General features: G+C 44.0%; 1 protein-coding gene across 1 annotated transcript in view; it reads left to right on the forward strand.

The window, feature by feature from the left end:
• The first annotated feature begins 1,370 nt into the window (after positions 1-1,370).
• PPP1R14C (protein phosphatase 1 regulatory inhibitor subunit 14C) overlaps positions 1,371-23,081 on the forward strand; it is a 54,207-nt gene continuing 32,496 nt past the window's right edge. The window contains exon 1 of the mRNA XM_057405657.1: positions 1,371-1,737. Within this exon, the coding sequence (XP_057261640.1) occupies positions 1,459-1,737 (279 nt within the window). The 5' untranslated portion in view covers positions 1,371-1,458. The remainder of the gene's footprint in view (positions 1,738-23,081) is intronic.

A 23,081-nucleotide genomic window follows, 5' to 3' on the forward strand; every position in this document is an offset into this window, starting at 1 on the left:
CTTGCAGAAACTCAAGACTTGTACCCTGTGATGTTCTCTCAAGCTTTGCCGGCATCCCGAGCTTCGAGTGTGACCTACACTGATGCCTAATTGCAGTTACTCGGTGTCTCTGAAAATCATGTGATCCCTACACACATATAACGAGCTCAACTTAGTATGCTTTGCTTTGAAGAACTGGTGCTTTTTTAGGTGAAAATCTAAAAGCTGTCATAGCATTTAAGACCAATAATAAGATTTAATTTCTTGATCATATTACATGATGACATCTTTGGTGGCACAAGCTGAGCTTTACCTAAACAGCTTGATGAGGCTTCAATGACTCATGCTAGCCTCTTGTCCAGCCATGTGTCAAATGCAGAGAGCTGAGAAGTCTGAACTGCCACCACAGCCACACAGGCATACCAAACAGCAGCACAGATTTGACCAAAATAGGTATGCTCAGGTAATTATTGTTCGTGATCCATGCCCCCTTCACCTTCTCTGCCCTTTGCTGTCTTAAGACATCTTTGACCAGTCAGTGCGTGCAGGTGATGGTCTCCACAGCTGTACCCAAGCTTTGGGACACCAGGCACTTCCATTTGGGATACTGGGCACTTCCAGTTGCAGATGTGCATTCGCATGGCTTCTGCCACTTCTCACAGGCAAACTATTTACTAACAGGGACGGTTCCAGTCCCCAAACCAGCATCTGTGTGATGCTGGCTGGTTATTTGCAGTCATAGGCATATTTTGGTGACTGTGATGGACTGCTGGTGATATCAGTCAGTGCCTCCTGAGGGACACAAGGCTGCTGAAAACACTAGCGCTAACTGGTGCGTCTTAGAAGCGCAGCCATCTCCAAATGGCTAATTGTTGCACTAACTGCTGACAGTACGAAATACTTGCTTTCTATTTGGCTTCACCTCCCTGAAATCATTCGCCCCCCTCCTCCTAACAGAAGAAAACGATCGCATTCCTCTCTTTAACGCTGCAGATATACAATATTTATAAATGCCGTGATGATGAGGCAATACCACCCTTCATTAACGAGAAAAAAACCATCAGCCACCCAGAACGCCGGCGTCCCTGGGCAGCTCCCGGGGACCGCCCTGCCGAGGGCACATGCAGCTCCTACAGCAGCGGAGCAGCCGCACCGGGGTGCCCAGTGGCTCCGCTGCCGGCACCGCGGCTCCCCCAGGGTACCCCACACTCGGAGCCGCTCTGCCGGTGTTGAGGGGCGGGCCGTGCAGTGCAGCGTGGAACCGAGCCGAGCCGTGCCGTGCCGTGCCGCCCCTCAGCTGTCCCCGCCCTCTGCCGGTCTGAGCCCAGCCCTCCCGGTGGCGGGGCGGGCTGCGCCGCTGTGCCATGCGAGGCTTTAAACGGCAGGTGCGGGGGAGAGAAGCAGAGGCGCAAGCGGCGGCTGCAGCGGCCCGGCGGTAGGGCGCCTTTCGGCTCGGCGGGAGCCGCGGCGAAGCGGAGCATGTCGGTGGCGACCGGGGGCAGCGAGACGGCGGCAGCAGCAGCGGGCGGCGGCGGCGGGAACCGCGTTTTCTTCCAGAGCCCCCGCGGCGGCGGCGGGAGCGGCGGCTCCTCCGGTGGCTCCTCCCGGGAGGACTCGGTGTCGGCGGTGGTGCAGGTCCAGCAGCGGCGCCACCAGCAGGGGAAAGTCACGGTGAAATACGATCGGAAAGAGCTGCGGAAGCGGCTGGTGCTGGAGGAGTGGATCGTGGAGCAGCTGGGGCAGCTCTACGGCTGCGAGGTGCGGGGCAGAGATAGAGTAGCCGGTCGCCGGCGCGGCTGCTGCTCCCACAGCCCGCCCTGCCCGCCGCTGCACCCCTTGTCCCCGGCATCCTCCTGCCGCCCCGAGCCGCGCTTCGGCCGCGGGCAGGGGAGGGCTGCCGCTGCCACCTCCAAATGACATTCTCGAGCCGCCGCCCCTCGCCTCCGCCGTGCCCAACGGGGGAACGTGTTCCCTGTCCGGCAGAAAGGGTGACCCCGTCACCCCCGAGGTGAACGGGACGGGACCGCCCTTGAGGGCCGGCGGCGGCTGCGGCAGGGCCGGGGGTGCAGGCGGTGCCGGGGCTCCGGGGGTGGTGCTTGGGCGGGAGCCGCGGGCCCCCGGCAGGGCGGGCAGGGGCGCGGCGGCTCCTTCCCTGGGATGGGAGCGGTCGATCCCCGTTAGCAGCGAGCTGGCCCTGCGCCGGGCCAGGGGGGAGAGCGGGGTGCGGGGAACAAGGCGAGGGAAGGTGGAGGAGGAGGCAGCCGCGAAGCGGCGGCGGCTGCTGCGAAGGATGGACCCCGGTGCGGGTACGGCCACCGTTATATCGTGGTTCTGTGTTACCCTCGGCCCCAGAAGCGGGGTGGGTAGTAGCCAGGAAATTACAGTTTGAGGATGAAAATGGAAAACACTGGGGGTCTGTGTGTTTAATTTGTAGGTATCAAGCCTGTTTTTCTTCACTCTGGGCAAAAAAAGCGTTTCCAGTTGAACCGGAGGATTTTTCAAGTTTATTCGAAGGCACAGTAACTGTTCTATATAGACATGACAGTGTTGTAAAGTAGAGGGAGTACCAGTACTTTGTTAAAGCTTCATTAGAAATGCAGACCTTCTAGTTTCCAGGGGATCCTACCTCGAGTATTTACAGTTATAAAGGATCAAAGCATCTAAACTGAGGTTCACCGGTAGTTTTTCCCATCAGTAGCCTAATTTGCTTTTATTAATGACTTTTGAAGTGAGTGTGCATTTTGCAGGGAGCATCTCCGGAGCCAACATCTCACCCCAGGGTGTCCAGCTGCTCCGGAGCTGGGAAGGCAAGAGCTTGACAGTCCCGGAGGTGTGGATCTGAGGGCCTAAATAATCAGGCCTGAATATCTAACACATACATAATACAAATGCTTAAAGAAACTTATGTCAAAACCAGTTTATCAGAAGTTTTTTAGAGGGACACATAAAAAATGTGCATGTGATAAGTTAAACCTCCTTTAACTATTCACATCCATCAACCAAAGGAAGGAAAGATACAAATGGAAACTGGTTAAAAATAAGCAGTTGTTACTCTTGGTCTCTTTCCTCCCCAGCCTCATGATTACTTAGTCCATGTAGCCCATAGGCTGCAAGGTTTTCTCTAAGATCAGAAGTACTTGTGGCTGTTTGCATGAACTGATGGTTTTGTGTCTGCACAAGCTGATAATGTGGTTAGTATCTGGCCTACTGGATCTGTTGCCTCTCACTTGACTCCCGTTGTTCAAAATCACCAGGCCTGTTTGGGGTGTGTGCTGGGTGCTCTTGGTTTACAGAATAATGTAATACATGGGACCAAACTGAGGTTCAGAGGAGCTATTGCTGTTCTTCATGGGATTCAAATAACTGTCTCGCTGGAGGAAAAAATCCTTTCAGTTTTTGCCTTACTGTGGTTGCCATGTCCAACTGAAATAGAAGGATGCCACCCTATTAAGATGGGGACCTTATATGGCTGCATAAAAAGACAGTTTGGTTTCTGAGGTGACTTTTAGGGGGGAAATGGTTTGACATGTCAGATTAAAATGTTTCTGGCTTTGAAGGTTGAGGGCAAAATGTGTAAGTCTTCATTGCTGTTATGCATGAACTCTATCCAGTGTCAGCATGGATGACAGTAGTGAAAAGGTCAAGCAATTCATATGCTATCAGAATAAAGTTGAAGGTGCATGATGAGTGTAGTGATTAGAGACAATAGCAATTTAATGCAAGATGCTTTGCTTCAATCTGCTTGAATTACATTTAGGCTTACAGATGTAGCTCTCAGCCTGAAACTTAATCACCTATGCAGACAGTTAATAACCTTGTCTGAAGGCAGGTTGGGGGGTGTGTGTGTGTTGAGAATTGCTTGCTTTGATTTCCATGGGAGATCTGCCACAGCTTCTTGATACGATGCCACTTAAGTTCTGAAACAATCTGAAATCTTCCAGAATGTCAGAAATGGCCATCAAATTGCTAATTCTGGAAGAGCTAACTAGTGTTAGTGTTTCATTGCTGTTCTCATTTGGAGCTCTGTTTCTAAGGAGCAACTTGCTTCATTCCTGGGAAGAGCAGGAATAAATAGAGGGCATTTGCAGTGCGGTACATTGAAAGTCTGCAAGAAGACCTGGGTGTTTCCTTGTGGAACTGCATAAAAGTAGTGCTTGCTCACTGTTTTCCATTTAAACTATGTTTTCTATTAAATTATGCTAAGGTTCATCAGTAAGTGGGTACTTGCAGAAAGATTCCCTTTATCCACATCTAAACATGTATTCATAGCCTGTTATGTGCTTGCAAGTTAGGTCAGCTATAAGCCTGTTTTGGCTTGATGACAAGGTTGGGAAATACACAGACAGGTTGGATTGTGTTTATTTTCTAGTGGATCTTGTCTTTAGCAGTACACTTTTAGTTTTAAAAATTGGACACCAAGCAGGATAATAATGGTGGGGAAGTCATTTAGAAGGAGCTCTTTGAGACTATTTTTAATGCTGACCGCAGATCTGCACTACAAAGATCAGCATTAGAAAGGTTGTTTTCACATGGTGCAGACTTCAGGGATAAAAACAAGCCTGAATGGTAAAGGGTTTCTGAGATGGAAAACTTTAGTAGAACCAGAGACACTTAAGTAGAATTTGTTTGGCACCAGAATGGGTCAGGCTGATGTACTTGGGTCAAGTGCTTCAGGTGAGTGTCAGTCTGGCTCTTTACTCCTGGAGCTGCTTTATTTAAAAAATAAAGTTTATAACCTGCTTTTCTTTTTCTGGTTTCTATGAATGCTGGAACTGAAATTGTGGTCACCAGTTGGTTTATTGGAAATGCAGTGCCTTAATTGCAGGACTTGACCCAACTTTGGTGTTGACCTTTGCTAGGTATCTTGTTTCTAAAAAGCAGTTTTTCCACAGATGCTTCATGTTTTGGTCTAAGTCCATTATTGGTTAAGAATTGCTAAATAATGCTGCACAGAACAACTTACATCATCACTATTCATTCCCTAATGGTTTGCAACTTGTAGTTCAGCATGAAAGTGATGACAGTCTAGTTTTCCAGATGTATGATCTGTGTTGTGTGCACCTGCCAAAATCGAACAACTTTGTATAGGACAAAAAGAGGCCAGTGCATTTGTCCCCAGAAACCATTCACCCTCGGAGGTGAATTACTGTGCTCAGGGGTCCTGTCTGCTCGCAATTACAGCATTTGCTATAACTGGCAGAATGCTGATGGAATGAGTACATTGAGAGCAGACAGATTTTTGCACAGCATTAGTAAACAAGGAAGAAAGATTTTTGCTTCTGCAATGGGTTTGATGAGTGTTTTTCAACATGGAGACTTGCATGTACAAATCAAATGAACCCTTAGGCTTTGCACTCCAAAAGTTGAGTATAAGACTTAGCTTTAATAGGAGATACTGCTGAGCTTAGTTGAGTAATCAGCTATTTTATTAGAGTGTGTCTACTCATGTGTGGAAATCTGTACTTGGCAAAGGATACGATGTTGATCTGGCAGTAACAGGGCATTATGTTCAAGCTTATCTCTCTTCCATTCCAGTGCAAAATACCCTGCAATTCTGTTCCAAAATTCAGCATACAAGGAAATACAGCTAGAAGAGCTGCCCATAAAAGCCCCTCAAGCATTTCCTCTTAGAGTAGAAAGCCATGGCAGACTGAGAGATGTCTTGTGTCTCTTCCACCTCCTGAGTGGCATGAAGGTCTGAAATGGATAAAGGATTTAATGGTGGCAGGGCCAATCTTTGGCCATTAGTTTCAAAAATCAAAAAAGGTATGGTGGGTTATGGGAGCGAGGGGAGCGATTTGACTTGATCCTGCATGGATTGAGCTCCCGTTCCCTGGGTGCTCTGTGACCGCAGTGCTGGAGAACCTTCTCTTTGGCCATCTTCCTGAAGCTGCTGGGATATGCTAGCACTGACAGCTGGTCCCTAATACAGCATCAGAGAGTCTGTTGGTCTGTATGCACTTCAGTTTGAACTGGCTGGTGCTAGACAGGAGAAGGCAAAAGGAAGGCTCTAATCTAGGCTGGAGGAAGAGAACACTAAAGTAAAACTTCCTAGCTTTCCCCTCCTGCTGCACAAATGTTTTGGCTGCAGTGGTAAAGCTAGTGGGAAGGTGTAAAAGATGGTCGGAGAGTTGTGGGGAAGGTGAGCTGTCTGTTTTTGTCAGGCTTTTTGAGAAGGATGGGGTTTTGCTAGAGGAGTTCTAGTCACTGTGTTTAAAGCCCAAGGGTAGCTGCCTTGACTGTATTTTCAAAGTATTTTTCCAATGCTGAGTCTTCGCCACAGACTGATGTGTATTGGTGGTCTACCAAGAGCAGTGCTGCACATGCTGAATAATGGCTGCACAGCACCTTGGTTCCTCTGTGCATTTGCGTCCAAACAGGCATGTCTTGTGACTTGGTACACTCAGTTGCAGCTGTTTCTCTCCCTGCTGTTTGGGACTGTATTTATATGGGGCACTGACCTTCCATGCCGTATGGGCCACCTTCTGCACCGCACCAGTGCAGGGGTCAGTGGTTCTGCATGCCCCACAGAGCCTGTCTATCTGAGGCAGTTGCCATGGTTACCAGTGATCTGGTTTGCTCTGGGTATTGGAATAATGCTGAATAAAATGGTGCAAGGACTTCAGGGCCAAATGCTTCCTCCCCGCACCCCACACATCCCAGCCTTTCCAAAACAGCCTGGTCAGCATGCCACAAAGTGATGTGGACCTGATGGTATGATCAGGTACTGCTTATTCCTCAGGCGAAGGTGAGGTAATGCTTGAAATTCGTTATTCATTTCTCAGAAAGGCCTTTGGTAAGGAGATCCACTGAGTAAAATGCTACCAAAACAAACTTTTGCTGACTGTCTGACTCTTTGAATAGACTTCCTCTAACTTGGGCTAAGATCTAACAATGACAGTTGCACACGGCCTCCTTTCTAAATGGATTAAAAGTGGAAAGAGAGTGAGAGGGGTCTGAGAATTAGAAAGTGACACTCCTTAAAAGGATGCAGGTCAGTAGGAAATGTAATAAAGGATTTCCTTCTTCCGGAAATTGTCTGTTATATTCTAGATCCATTGGAGTGAAGTACTTGGAGGTCCATTAAATTGATTAGAAATGTATGTGGATCATTTCTTTTGAACAACTATTACAGATGTCAGATCTCCGTGCTGCACAGCATGAACTTTGGAGTATTTGCTTGAAGGCAGTGTAATATACCCAGTTGAAGGGTTGCTCTGATCAGAGACCCTACAAAGGACACGGGCAACACTGGTGTAGCAAAGGCTTTTTATATCACGTAGCAATCACAATAAAGCATCTGAATCCCAGAAGCAGCAAATAGGAAGCCCAAAACGGCATGTAAAATGCATGCTGTTATTTTCACAGAAGGAGTAGGTTTAGGTACTTGCGAGGGTGCCAAGCACCCGATGGCGGTGAGGCCAGAGCCTTTTGTCTCTAAGTGTGCTGCTTAAACTCTTATCTTAGATTCTAAAGATCCTAATCTAGTAGGAAATGTACTGCCATTCAGCTGTTTTCCTCCTTTTTTAAATGCAAAATTTGCACTACATCTCAAAGGAATTAAAAAGAAATTCAGCAAGGCCAAGTGCAAGGTCCTGCACATGGATCAGAGCAGTCTCAGGTGAATACAGGCTGGGCAGAGAAAGGCTGAAGAGCAGCCCTGAGGAGAAGGGCTTGCAGGTGTTTGTTGACTAGAAGCTCAACATGAGTGTGTGCTTGCAGCCCAGAAAGCCATCTGAATGCTGATCTGCATCAAAAGTAGTGACCAGCAGGTTGAGGGAGGTGATTCTCCTGCTTTACTCTGCTCCTGCAGTAGTACTTCATTCAGCTCGAGCCTTGAGCACAAGAGGGATGTAGACCTGTTGGAGTGAGTTCAGAAGAGGGCCATAAAGATGGTCAGAGGGTTGGAGCACCTCTACTATGGAGACGGGCTGAGAGCTGGGCTTGTTCAGCCTGGAGAAGAGAAGGCTTCCAGTACGTAAAGGGGGACTACAAGAAAGCTAGAGAGGATCTTTTTACAAGGGTGTGTTGTGACAGGACAAGGGGGAATTGCTTCAAGCTGAAAAAGGGCAGATTTAGATTAGATATTTGGAAAAAATTGTTTAGTGTGAGGGTTGTGAGGCACTGGAACAGGTTGTGGCTGCCCAGTCCCTAGAAGTGTTCAAGGCCAGGTTGGATGTGGGGCTTTGAGCCGCAGTCTGGTCCTGCTCGTGGGAGTGGTTGGAGCTGAATAGTCTTTAAGACGCCTTCCAACCCAAACCATTCTGTTATTCTAAGAAAATTATTTTTTTCTTACTTGAGTTTTGTATGGCCTGGACATAATCTCTGCACTGGTTGTGCTTGGTTTTTCTGTATTAAGTAGCAGCAATATTCTTGACTGGTAACTTAGAAGCTTTGCAGCATAAATCTTTATTTTCCGTCAGCTATTCCATAGCAAATCTTTTGTCCTTTCCCCCTCCATTCAAGATTCAACTGGTCTCCGCTAAAGCGGTAGGTGTGGTTGTTTTATAACAAGGCAAAGAAATAATTGATTGCTTACATCACTTAGATTTTTATAATTGTACTTCTTATAAACAGTAGCTTCCAACCGTTGTGGCTGCAAAGGCTCTTCTGCCTTTAGGCAAATTGCTTTACTTGGAGTCAGTGCTTGATTATCCAGAGTAACAAGGGAGGGGAGGGGGTGGAAGAGAGAGCATGGACACAGTGGGGGAAAAAACCACAGGATAATACAAATCAGTTGTAAACTATGCTGCAAATCATGCAGTGAATACACAGCTGAAGGAGGAAGAGGGGGAATCGGTAATTAATCTGCCCCTTTTTCCCCACTCAAGTTCATCACACAAACTCATCTACATTGCTTTTGGACTTGAATCTAGCTTGGATGTGTCTGTACTCGTAGTACAATTAAACTACAACATGGATGATCTATCCACGGAGAGCTGGGAGCTGGTTATATTGTGCTTTGTTGAAGATGCTGGGCTGACGTGCACTGCTAGTCCCTTGTTCCCTGTGTTCTGACAGAGTGGGATCTCTCCCATTATCTTTGTAGCTTTGCATTAGCTGATCTAAACTCTGCTATAGAAGCAAATGCCTGAAACAAAAATAGCCCTGTTTAAATGAGGAAAATACGTATTTCATGGCACACCTGCCTGTTCTTAAAAGGCATAGGGGATGTTTCTAAATAGGTATTGTTTCTAAATATGTTCTACATGAAGTAAGACTTTATTTTACAAGTAGTGTGATAGTTTAGTCTCATGACAACCTTAAACTATTTTTCTATTCATTCATGCCTTGCAACGGGTTGCTGAACTGATTGCATTCTTGTAGTTCTCATTTTAGATTAGCTTATGTCTGGCCACTTGAAAGGTATTTTACTTGGCCCCAGATCCAACAAAAAAACCCCGAACAAAACCCTGAACAATTTTGTTGTGTGTAAAGCGGTTGTCTGAGAGTACAGGAGATGCTGATGAAAAAAATAAGCTATCCCATCTCTAACCTGATTCAGTCTGAATTATGCTCACCTTGTCTCTTGTCACCACAAGTGATAAAACAGTGGCAGCAACATCAATCCATTCTTCCAGCAGCCCTGTGTCTTGCCTGCAGTATAAGAAAGCCAAGTTCTCATTTTTCCCTTCCCTTTTTATTTCCCTTCCCTACATCTAAGTCCAGAAACTTCTATTTGACAGCAGAAATTGAGTAGGTTAGACATGGCCATCCATCTGTGTCACCTCAACGTTTGGCTGCCTGTCATAAAACATTGGCAATTCCTTTTGCTGTCCCCTCATGTGACACATGGAGTTATGGAAGTCAAGATTTCTAGAAGTTACTAATGTTGGAGAAGGGGGGATAAAATCTTAATTGTATGCAGTCCATGCAGCAGCAATATGACTATTTCAAAGGTAGAATAAATTTAGTCTGTTAAAGATCTTTTTCTTGGAACAAGGAATCATTTGGGTAGAGATACGCACTGAAACAAATCAAATCTTCTTTGAAGTGATAAGTATTTAATTCTGAGGATCCTAGCAGAACTGTTACTCCTTTTTTTTCCCCCCCCCCCCCTTAGGGAGCATGATACCTATTCTAGGAACGAGTTCAACATGGTACCTTAAACTGTTTTCATGGAACACCCAGAGCACAGCCCCAGAAGGCATCTTGTATCTTTTCAGTATTTATCAGTAGCACAAATCCAGTGGATCTAACCTGAGACAAAAATCATAAGATGTACTGTAGGTCTTTAATAATTAGAATGCTGGTAGCTTAATGCAGTGTAATACTGTTCAGCATGTAGAGCAAAGCTGGTACAAAAGATAGCATTAACTTAGTGGCCTAATGGTAAGGAGTAAGTAAGTACGTAAGCTTGTGCAGTGGCATGAGTCTGCTGCAGTGGAAGGTCACGCTTCCAGTGGCGACTGAGAAGAGCTCACCATTCTGAGTGTGCTGCCAACAAGAGGATCACACATGTCAGTCCTGTGTGTTGGACTTCATAAATGCAAATGATGGCACAATCAATGCCTAATGAATATCATCTTACCAGACTGTCTTAATAGGATTAATTTCCAGAATACAGATTTGGGAAGAATCTCCTAGGTCATAGGGCCTGCTTTCTCATTTGCAGATAAGCTCTTTGCGTTTGATATAATTTTGATTTTTAATGGGGTAACTCAGTTATATGATGTTTCTTTCCACATTATTTTATAGATTTAAATATACCTTTTAAATCTTTTAGACACTAGGCTCTTTTCCACCCCCTTCATAAAATATATGAAGACATAGACAAAAGACTAATGTTTGCTTGGGATGGAATTGTCTGGATTTGCACCTTGGAATGGACATTAAATAGATTGTAAGTGTACTTTACTGCCTGTCCTTACTCTGGGCACCGTCGGGCTCAAGTGATGACCACAGTAGAGAGGCAGAAGTATCAAGACAGCGATTCTGCTGCAGGTCACTTATTACCTGTCTTTTGAGTAGATGTCTGCAGACTCTGGGAGAAATATGCTCACTAATATTTCATGGAAGTAATTTATCAGTACTTGGAAAATATAATGTTAGCTGCTGTCAGATGTCTGAATATAACTTCTTTTAGCCCTTGAATGATAACTTCTTTGAGGTACATATATAAATTAACTCTACTGTAGTACAAATTATTTGTTCTACTTTAGGTGACTGATATGTCACTGACACATTTACTTTAAACATAAAGAATGCTTTACATTTTAAAAGATAATACATGAAGCATACTGCATTTTTTGTCAGAAAGGAAATCCATATGTTCTGGAATAAATTCTTGCGTCTCTCTGTTTTTGTTACCCTGGTAGTTACGCCATTTTGGGCTTACTGTCAAAATTTGTATTCTTGTTTCAGGCGCACTGAGGTAAAACTGGTTAGTCTTATTTCTAAGAAAGTTAATAAAACTCCCTAAATTTGGATTATGGTTGAATTTCTCCTCTTAACATTGAGAGCTGATTCCCCTCTGAGTGGAGAAACAAGTGTGGGGAGGAGCGCTTGTGGGAGCTAACTCACTGGCAGTCAGAAACATCTCTCCTCTTACTTCACCTGTCATCGTTGTGATAGTTTACTAGTCTGCTTAGCTAAAGACTTAATTGACTTGCTTATAGGTATTCAGCTGCTATTTGCTTATCAAGACCAAACTCTTAGAAGATTTGCTTTAGTGTCTTGAATTTATTTTGATAACCAAAGAATGTACTTGTACAAGGAAGCAAGATAGTAGTCCTGCACTTCATAATCTGGAGGCTGTCTTGTCTCGGGTTGCTTGTCTCGGGCTGCTTGTCTTGGGCTACTTCTGTGAAAGTAAACACTTAAACAACCTCTCCCTTTTGTTGTCTTTTTCAGTCGGTCTCTGAACAGTTTTTTCCAGGTCCTTTGTTGTTTTTTTTTTTTTAAAGCTTATATGAAACTTCACCTTAAAATAGGTGCTGTAATTGATATTACAATTGTTAGGTCTTACTCTGGGTTAGCAGTTTGCAGTGCACTTGAATGTAGCAAGTGGAAGGAGGCAGGACTGTGAACCAAAGTATGCTTTTGGGAATTTGACAGAAGCAGGACTGGAATCAAACAGGGTCCCATACAGTCTTTAGCTCCCTTCTTCCATGGTTTGTTGACCTTGGTGGGGTAGTCACAGCAGATTATCCCACTTCGTACACCTGGAGCTGTTTGTTGAATTAATTTTAAAGATCCTTCAGGCACTCTTCTATCTTTCAGAGTCCAGGGGCTTGCCTGGGGAGCGAAGTGGTGTCGCTGGCCCCTGGGGAAGAGGAGTGTCCGCTTTAAAGCATGTTAGAACTCCTGCTGATGTTTCTTGACACCAGTGGAACAGAGCCAAAATGCATTGACTGCCAGTCCCTGGCCTGCCTGCTGCTCAAAATTAGTGTTTTGGGGAGGGAGAGGGCTAGGAGTGAACACTGTTAACACTGTGTAGAGCACACTGCTTATGCCCAGGCACCACTTGAAGAAATGAGTTACTACAAACCATGGGAAGCTTTGCAGGTCTTTTACAGACTGAGTTTCTTCAACAAGTTTATTACATTGCTCTTAGATTCTGCAGGATGCAAGGGTATTTGTTTTGGTACTACTGAATAAAACATTCCCTGCCACCCCCAGAAGGCAGACTTCTTGTCTCCCATGTCAAATCTGACAGGACCTGATACTTCTGACTAAAGAAATATTGGCATTTGAAAACTGTCTCATATTCCAACCAATAACCCGCTAATTGGCTGGTAAGGCAAAAATGCAGTGAGAAGACCGTGAGTGTATCAGATGCTTGATGTACCCATACTGTAGGACTTTTATTGCGGACATCAATTTACACACAGCTTCTCAGCATAGAAAAATCAATACTGGAGAGTAACTGATTATTTTTACAGGGCTGCTGAAGCTGAGAGCCATTTAGAGGCCTCACTATAGCATGTGCTCTTTCCTTGTGTTCTTTCAAGGGATCTGATAGAGTAATTAATCCTTGAAGTGCCCCAGGAGGCAAGCCTACTTAATTGTGCTGCTGTTTAGCCTAAATTCCCAGAGTGCAGAGGGCCTAGTGTTGATCCTGTTTGGTCAAAATGTTTCCTTAAAGTGCGTTCCTTGAGTCTTTTTTACCTCCACTACTAAAAGAAAGCAATCAATCTGTCGAATTCGACCTAGCATGGAGTGTCCTTAGTGATCAGGGTCATGATAGGAGTGTGTGGCACCATCATGGTGTGAGTGAAGGAGAAAACTGCTGATGAATCTCAGGGCTCTTCTGAGGTGCTAGATCGGCACTTAAGATCTTAAGCTAGTGTTGTATAAGTTTCCGTTTCCCTTTCAGTAAAGAATAATCTTTCCAGAGGCCAGAAAGTCAATTCCAAGCATATGTGCTTTCCACGTAAAGCTGAATTGACGTGGAAATGCAGGGATAAGATGTGGTAATCTATAACTGCAGAAAATGCCCTGTTAGTTCCTCCCATGTTGTCTTAACTGTGAAGTTCAGAGCGCAGTCAAACTTTGCTTCCATGTAGTGCAGCCTGCACTAGGGATGTCCTGTGACTGCTGTGTGGAAAGTCATTCCACTGATGTAATCCTCAAAGTACCTGGTGGCTTAACTTCTGTGCCTCTCAAGGATGACTGTGTAACGGTGATTTAGTGTACAACATGTATTTGCTAATACCAAGCTATTTCTGCCCTGTGTGAAAGTGGGTGATGACAAAAACCATGATGTGTCCTTCCTATCTGCTTGGAGTGTTTCGTTTAACAGAAGTGACAACCAAGCATGGACTTAGCGTGTCCTATTTTTATGTTGAGAATACAAGGCATTTGCTTTGGAGATAGCACTTGATTTTTAACAAATGTCTTGCTGAGGTTGGATCCATGTCATGGGTATGGTTAGGAAGTACTGAATGCTTCTCTCTTCTTCTGCTCAGTGTAGCTTGTGATCAATGCCTCTTCTTCACTTAGCAATTTCACACTCTAGTGAATCCTTTAGGCTTTTGTAGAGATGCACAAATTACACAACAATTCCTTAACCAGCATGTTATGGATATTTTTGGATGAGCTGAAGTTATTTTGACAGTTCAGTTATATAAACAATAAAATCCCAGTGTTAGTCCTAAAGAAGGCTAAATGAAGTCTAAACCTTAGTCTGGCTGAACTCTGTGCTTACTAATGACCCTGCAGTTGCAGACTGCAAGATTCTTTCCTTTCTCTGGATAATAAGCAGAGGTGTTCATTTTTTTTAATTAACATTATGGCTGAATGGAGTGCCTGATGTGCTGTATTACTGGCAGTTCTTTTTGAGGAAACGAGTGCTTTGATGTCCTAAAATATTTTCCTTTTAATTGTATCTTATCACCAATTGATTTTATTCTATGGTGTGATAAAGACAATAGAAAGCTGTGGCCATCGTTACAGGGGATTGACTTTTATTATCAAAGTTAATGACACCATGAGGTGTGGAGTTATCAAAATTCAGAATCTCGTGGAATTTAGTCTTGTATTTCTTGTGGTGCTTGTTTTCCATGATCTAGTAGCAATGGCATAAATCCCAGAAAACCTGCTGCTCTACCTTGGGTCTTGCCCACACCTCCACCTGCTGGCTGCATCCCTGTTCTACTGCCTGTGGCTCTATGGTAATTTACCCTGTTAGGATGCATACCACAAGACACATCTCCTGCCTTGAGAACTGCTCTGGAATTTCAGTGCTTGAGAGGATGGAGTAGTTGGGAACTTTTGGAAACCCTTGTCCTAGAAAATGCAAAAGTTGCAGTTGTTAATAGGGCTCTCAGGAGGTAGGAATTTTCGCACCCTTCCTCCGCTTACTTCTCCACTGGCAGCAAGTGGAGATCAAGTTCTGTACTGTCTTAAACACTGTGTCTTTAACTAGTGGAGAACAAATGCTCCTCCTCTCTAGAGCTTGCTTCTGTCCATCTCTATAGTAGGTGGTAGAAGGGTATCCACTGGTTCTGAACCAATGGGAAGTGTTGGGTCATTAGGGCCAGGTGGGAAGGGGAAAATGGAAAGTGAGTGGACCTGGAGAGGCAGAAGTAAGGTAGAGATGATAGAATGCATGTACACAGAGCTTATGGTATGTTGCCTGTTTGTCTCTGTTTTTCCGTGTTATGTCTTTCATTAGTGTGTACTTTTTATCTAGGTATGTGTGTACATGTCTCCTTGCCTAAACTCTGCTGGCTTGCTTCAGCAGCAGGAATATGGGCAGTAGAAGATGCCAGTTTGATAAATGTAAGTAATTAGTCAGTAGTCTGCTTTCTTCCTGTGCCCACAAGTTCCTGATCCAGCTTGTGCCTTTCTGTCCCAAATGTTTCAAAAGTTTCTAAAGACCTTGTCCAGTGTTTATAGTAACTTGTGCACTGTATCTGGGCAAGTGTCTTCAGGGGCACTTGTGTAGTTGCCATCTCGCTCAAGCCTATCGTCAGTGGGTGATTGTAAATGGCTTTTCCTTAGACTTTCCTGGGCTGACAGTTATCTTGTAAGACACATTGTTTACAGCCACAAGGAGTTTCTCATGCAACAGGAGCTACCAGGTGCAAATGTCTGAGGTACAGGCTACAGAAAAAATGAAATAATAGACAGTATTGAGCTGATGATTTGCTCTTTGTGCCTCTTAGAGGCATGTTATATGACACATTTTTAATAGGAGCAATTTTCTACTCACTGAGCCTGGTTTAACACTTAGCTAATTTTAGTAGTCCAGCTATGGTACAAACGGTGTTTGAGACTAATGTTGAAAGACCATCAATTTTTTTGACCTGTTCACCCTGTCAATGGCATTTGCTGTTATTCCAGACTACCTCTATTTTCTCATCCTTCTGACTGAAAAAGAAAGAAAATCTTTACAAAAAGCCAAAACCTGAGCTATACATGCAATTATTTCCACAGTGCTGAACAGGAGCTCTAGGGCTGTGCTTCCGAAACACTGCAGGAGACTGGCAGGCAGTGCCTTGAAAAAGCATGTTGCTTCCCTTCTCATTTTCACAGCTGCAGTGTTAAGCATAAAAGCGGTGAAGGTAGAGTATGTCTGACTCTGTCCTCCCACACTGGCTTGTTTTTCATGTTGACTGCATCCTGTATGACTGTTTCTTTTAGGGAATCCAGGTTTTTATTTTATTTTATTTTATTTTATTTTATTTTATTTTATTTTATTTTATTTTATTTTATTTTATTTTATTTTATTTTATTTTATTTTATTTTATTTTATTTTATTTTATTTTATTTTATTTTATTTTATTTTTTTTATTTTTTATTTATTTTTTCCTTTTCAAGCAGTCAGTTGTCAAATCGATATGAGTAAAGTCACATTAAAACTTAAACTTAGCCTGGGAATTTCTTGCCCCAAAAGACAAAATACACAGACAAGAAGGGATGCCATCCGTGAGCTAGCAAAGGCTGGCTCACAGAGGAGCTGTATGCAGGGCTGTTAGCTCTCAGATCTGCTGCTGTAGATGAAGTCTTTGCTTGCTGTTGCTCTTCCCTTCTCCTTACCATGCAGCAAGCAGAGTCTGTGTGTTATAGGAGGGGAATTAACATATGCAGAGATATGCCCATTTGGCATTACTCTGCCTTAATCTGTGAGATGCTGCAGGTAATAAAGCATGGAGTGGAAGTTGGGGGAAAAGGGATCATGATCTCTTCTCTGCTCTTTTCTAATTTATGAACCCTCCCCTCTTAAATCTTGTAATGCTCAGTGTGGAGCAGTAGTGGTGCTGAAGCAGACTTCTGATCAAAATATGGCTGTAGACCATTGATACTGCTGATGAGGCTGGACAGCAGCAAAGGAGGGAAAACCCGAGCATCCTTCAGAAAGGAGGAAGTTCACAGAATCATAGAATTGTTTAGGTTGGAAAAGACTTTTAAGATCAGAGCCCAACCATTAACTCAGCACTGCCAAGTCCACCACTAAACCATGTCCATAAGCACCACATCTGCATGTCTTATTTTGAATACCTCCAGGGAGGGCCCCAGAGCTGAACACAGTATTTGAGCTGTGGCCTCACCATGTTGAGTACTGGGGGATGATCACTGCCCTGGCCCTGCTGGCCACTATTTTTGATACAGGCCAGGATGCTGTTGCTGTGCAGGATGTATTTCTTGCTTGAGGTCAGCTGGGGATGCCTCTGCTGCTGTCTGCAAAAATAGTATTTGGAGAGAGATGCTGCTTTTCAGTGTCTGTTTTATGCAGTGTCTCGCAGTGCTGTGCAGGGCTCAGGCACAATGTGCTGCTGTTGCACCTCTGTCATGCGAGTTGCCTGGGCAGCGCCTGGCAGCCAGGTTCTTTCCCACTTGGGATGCTGAGAGCAGGCCCAGGAGCACAGGGGCAGCCCAGCCCTGGGAATATTCCCAGGCACTGGCCAGAGCCAGGCTGAGATGTGGGCTCAGCTAAGCCAAACCCATGTCCAGGCAGGGCTGTGGGGAGCTGGAGACTGGCCCTGCTGTGGCATCACTGGGGCAGGGATTGGTGGCTGTGGGGGGGCTTACATGAGGTAGTGGGCCAGGCCTCTCAGCCCTGGCACTCAAGTGAGTCTGATTTTGGGACTGGCTCACCCGTAAGCAAAGCTTATTTTAAGATACATTCTTCTAAAAGCCTTTAATCCTGGGCATTTCTTAAAGCTTTCAGGGGAGTTTTCACCTTGTGGGGAGAGCTACAGGTCTGGAAAATAGGCTGTAATGGGGGTGGGGGGGGGGGGTGGTGGAGTTGTGCTGATGCGTGTGTCGGAGTCTGAGTGAAGATGTGGCTGCAGACCCAGCTGTGTTGTCATAACCAGAGTGGCCATGTGGACCATGATAAGGTATGTGTCATACTGTTAACTCAGTTTTTATGTGAAGACTCATTTTTGAAGCACCTTTGTTCAGCCATGAAAACCAGTTAAATGTCAACTTCTTGAGCAACATTTCTTATCTTAATTTCCTTATATTACAGCAGTTTGATATGCTGAAAGATTCTGCTTGCCACAGACGCTAGGTGCTGAGGATGAAATAGCCGTACAAGGCAGATCAGAGAAGGGAGAGGAGGAGCAGGTTAAACCCAGACCCACAAACACTCTGTGTAGGGACTGCAGTCCTGTTGGAAGCTTGGGGCTGGCTGGAAGTGTCAGAAGGAGGAAAGATGGTAAGAGCCTGAGTACTGTTTCTTATCCATTATTGCTACGGAAGTTGGCAGTTCAAACTCCCCTCCTATCACTTTGTCATGGAAGTGCAGTGTCAGATAACACATGATGAAAGGAAGTACAGGAGCTGGTGACTTTTCTGATTGCATCTTCATAGTGTTCAGAGTATTGCCTGACCTGCAGAGGCTTCTGCAAAAATTCATGTAGCTAAGGGAAAAATGATTAAACTCATTGGATAATAGTTTCTTTGCAGCAGCCGGTCTTGGCTGCTGTTGTGTTAATGGTTGCCTTAAAACTATCCGCAGCCTAATGGCAGCTATGAAAACAGAAACTTGTGCTGCTCATCCTGTTCATCTCCAAAAAGATAAACATTTCCAATCCTAATGATCCATTTAACTGCCATTATTAAGCACACCTCAAGAAAAGTTATATGCAATTAAAAAGGGAGAAGCCTGTTAATGTAATATTGAGGCTGTGTTATTCAAGACAGCAAAGCACCTGGAGGTCAGATTTTTAAAAGTGAGGTTAGTTTTAATTTGACTCTCGCATAATTTTATTCTTCCCATTTCCCAGATAAATATTTACATTGTTTTAATTCTGAAGCACAGTCAGTCTCAAGTGCTCAAAGGTTAATGGGCAAAGCTTCAGAGCTAAGGGCTAGCTAAGTATTTCTTCCACGTCAGAAATGGAAACAATCCCTTTATGACTTCCCAACGTCACACGCATACTTCACAGCAAGATCTTACTCCAAGACTGTTGGACTCATTCATCTAGTTTAACTGCAGGATTATCTTCATTCGCTGTCTGTAATTCCTGTTTCCTAAATATGGCTCTCTTCACTTGTTTCAAGAGCAGACTTCCTTGTGAACTGTAAACTTCTGCAAGCCCTGGGTAGCAGTCTTGTAGTGTACAAATGAGTTTGGTGTTCAGCTGTCATGTTTCTTCTGTGTGCTAGGTAGCCTGTCATGTAAAACACAGTCCACCTGCTCTACACCTGGATAACCTGGGCTCCCAGACCTGCTCTCTAAGCAGCATGCATCACTGTGTACCTAGGCACTTTGGTCCCATATGTCTGTTGCTAGGACTGCTGGTGTCTTATTGCCGTAGTTTCTTTGCTGCAGTAAACTGAGCTGCTCTTGATTTCCCGATGAATTGTGGGGCCTTGTCTGTCCCTGGAGCATGTTTTGAGGGGGAAGGGAGGAAGATATTGTGGGAAAGCATCAAATGAATGAAATTGCTTTAGGGCTGCAATCAAACAGTGGAAGATCAAATCATCAAAAGGTGGAAGAGAACCAGCCCACAAGTAAGCAGTGGTGGGGTTTTTGCCTGTAGCTCCAAATAGACCAGGGTGGCTGAGAGTGGAGTTCTTGAGTGCATGGTGGACTACTTGTGTGGGTAGAAGCTCATTAGCAGCAATGCATGAGTAAAGGCCAAGTCTGCCTTGCTACTAAACAAAGTGCTAAAAGAAGACCAGACTATCTTCTTATGAATAATAATAAAAGAAAAGAAAAAAATCAAATAAGACAGATACCATTGCCTTGGCTGCTGGAGCAATATGAAGATGCTTTGATGTAGAACTTTGGCCCAGTGCTCAAAAGAACTCTTATCACCTGAGCTAGATTGCCAGGTTGAACATGTGTACAGCATAAGCCACCAAGCTCTGTTTACCAAGGGATGAGTAACTTAAATTTACCCTCTTGGCTTGTTCCTCTGAGTTCTCCTTGTAGATTGGAAGCTCACCCAGCTGTTATTTCTCCTGTGGCACTATCTGAAATATTTCAGGATTTCATGTGAATGTTCCCTATTTGAGTGCATACATTATGGATTCTCTTCAATTCTAAAAAATAGTTCATTTTTTTTTTCTGTGTGTACTTTTTGTTTGTCAAGAACAGCAACAAGTAGTGACCTAAAAGTTAACCTGCTTTCCTTACTGTCTTTGTAAGTAGCGATCCAGAGCTACATCTAAAACCACAGCAGGAAATGAGTTCTGGTCTGTGTAGAAACTAGGTGAAATGTATATCCTAATTCTTCTAATTAAGTGCATAATTGTTTAATTCCTTTGGATTGGAAAATGGTTTTGCAAGTTTGTGTATTTTGGTTTTGAATATATTTGTTTTACATAGAATCTTGTGACTTGGCTTGTCTTTATTCAGTGGTAGATGCCAAAGGCATTATATGAAGGATCTCCAGCACTTTAAAGTGGAATGCACTTAAGAGTACTCTTGGCACAGCTCATCTCCAGCTTACAGCTGTAGGTAATGGGGATTTTAAAGGAATATTGGATATGTTAACTTTTAGTGAGTGTCAGTGGCTTCTGCCTCCTTTTAAGTCTCTATCCCACAGACCAGTTAAAAAGCTTGGGTTAGACTCTTTCCTGGTCATAAAAGCTCTCTGGATTCCTGTATTCTGCTGTGCTGAAATGACCAGGTAATGGCTGCTGTGCCTGTTTCATATTCAGTAGACTTTATCCTGTGAACTCATTAGGAAGGTGTCACTGCCTATTATGAAGGTAGGATTACTAGGGTCCTGACTCCTGTGTTTGACACCAAATGTGCAGAACTGGACCCTTTATGCTTTATCTAAGCTGCTTGCCCGTGGGAGGAATATGGGTACAGTGTGCTTCACACGTACCTTCTACAAGCTGTGAAGATGGTTTTGAGGGGATTACTCAGTCTCCTCTTACAAACCATCTGGGTTTGAAAGAATTTGAGGAGGATTAAAAGTAACTATTTGGTAGCTTTGGGCAATAATGAAAAAGTGGGATCCTTAAACAGTGTCTGGATGTAACTACTTTAGAAACATCTCAATGTTCTTTTTTGTTTTCAGAAGATACTTCTTCTTCCCCCGGTTCTTTAAGTTGTTTTTGAGCTACCAGATTAGAGACCTCTTAAATGGCATCCAAGGTCTCTGTTACAGAAGGGAGTCAGACATTTCTTAAACTGTTGCTCTGACAGTGAAGTTCGGTAAAGAGGGTCATGCAGGGGTGGAAAGTGTGGTTGCTGCTGTTCCTGGTGGAATTTGTAACGTCTAACCATGTGCTCATTCTGGAGATGTTCTGAAAGTGGTGAGGTGAATCTCAAACTCTGCTTTCACTGGCCATTTGAATGATTAAGAAAGCTAGCACCAAGTGAAGACCAGTGGGAAGGAGCAGATGACACCACCTTGAGTGGACTGGTATGACCCTGTGCCAGCCAGTGCCTCTTCTGAGATAGGCTGAGAATGCTTTGGCTTGGTTTGCTGGAGCAAAGCTTGACTTTGGAGATTACATATGCGTGCAGGCCAGCTCCCCTTAGTTGGAAGAAAAAGTCAGTTCAGGAGGTTGGATTCAGGCATGCTCACTCTCCTTGACCAGCTCTTGGAAAAACACTAGTATTTCTTTAGCATTTGAGGGTGTCAGACATCTAAACTTTAAATTTGAAAGTGGGTATTTTATTATTAGCTGTAGCCTGAAGTGATTTTCAGAATCCACCTGTTGCTTTGATTATACTGACTCTTTTCTTGTTTTGCTTCCTTGTCTGTTGATAAGAGAAAATAATAAATAAATGTGCATTCTGTGCAGCTTGTGGCTAATGTGGTATGCTAATGTGTTTTTAGATTATAAAAAAAAAAAGAGCATTTTAAAGAAACCTGGTAGCATAGGTTGGACAAAGGGCAATTGCATGCAATTGTGATGCTGCATGGGAAGTCTTCTAAAGCTCAAGCCTTTAATTTGGGTGAAAAAAAAAAGGTTTGGGGGCTACCTGCGCACTGATTCACCACTACTGGTTTTAAGAGGGTCCTTTTCTAATGCAGAAAGTCTTCTGGCCTGTGCTACAAGGTACTTAAAAGCTGAGTGTTTATGGGCATAAACACTTTTTCCAAGCTCAGAACAGCTTGCTGAACCATCCAAATACAAATCCTGAAAGCTGCTTCTCTGGACAGTACCAGGTTGGACTGCCACTGGAAAGGGGTTGGTTGTATTTTAAAGGCAGCGAGTGTATTTGTTTATATTTTGAAGCTAAAATGGAAAACTAAAAGTGTTTTGCAGAAAATTGGTATGTGTGTGTCTTCTGCTGTGCTAACTTGTATAACACTAGCTTGAAATTGGCCAGGGGGATAATGATGTTGTAGCATGACAGTAACTGTAGAATTTAACTGCCTATTTTCACAAACCTTAGAGACCCCCTGAGTATCTTCATCGAAGGAAAGGCCTTCATCCTTTATTAGATGGTAGTGAATCTACACAGGTAAGCTGTTATAGCATCCTGTATATTCTTAGTAAGGGAAGAACTGTATCTAGGCACCTGAGAGTCAAGACATGAATTACAGGAAACCTGTGTTTCCTTAGCGATAGTGCTCTGTAACTTGTGTCATTGTTTCTGCTCTGTGTAAGAGCATACATGAGGAATCCAACCACGAATGTGGTAGGTAGCCCTCTTTTGAGTGTCTTCTGTGTTGATCTCCAACAGGCAAGATGCTAGTCATAGCAGGTCATAGCATCATCTTTTCTTTTTTTTGTCTTTTTAGTTTATGGGAGAGGGTGTTCACTTTGAAGTGGATGTTGTCCTAAAGAAATATAGTAGTTAGCAATAAGTCGGACTTTGATGTGAAACTTATTTTCAAGCTATTAGTCATCCCCTGAATCTACTCTGTTGGTGTGCCATTTCCTTAGCAAAGGGTGTCACTGACACTTTGTGTGCCACTGTGTAAAATAACGAACAAAAGAGCAAAGCAATCCACCTCAAAATACACCCCTAGACCACAGTGGCCCTGTATGTTATTGTGGGAGCTAGGTGAACACTTGTTCCTATCTACAAGAAATCTTGTGGAAGTCAGCTCTTTTGGGATGTATTGGATATGGTTTGTGCTGTAAGCTATTTTGATGACTGAAATCTTTTAAAGCGGGGAAACAGCAGAGATACGAAACGGGAGCAGCATGGAGCTTTGTCTCTTATCTTTTTTTCCCAGGGAGGGAAAGGGAGTGCCCGACTTTGATCTTGTTCCCTTCCTTCCACC

The sequence above is a fragment of the Pezoporus wallicus genome, unplaced genomic scaffold (assembly GCF_028554395.1).
Source record: "Pezoporus wallicus isolate ANWC-B61680 ecotype Strahan unplaced genomic scaffold, APGP_CSIRO_Pwel_v1 contig_3817, whole genome shotgun sequence".
NCBI classification, from domain to species: domain Eukaryota; kingdom Metazoa; phylum Chordata; class Aves; order Psittaciformes; family Psittacidae; genus Pezoporus; species Pezoporus wallicus.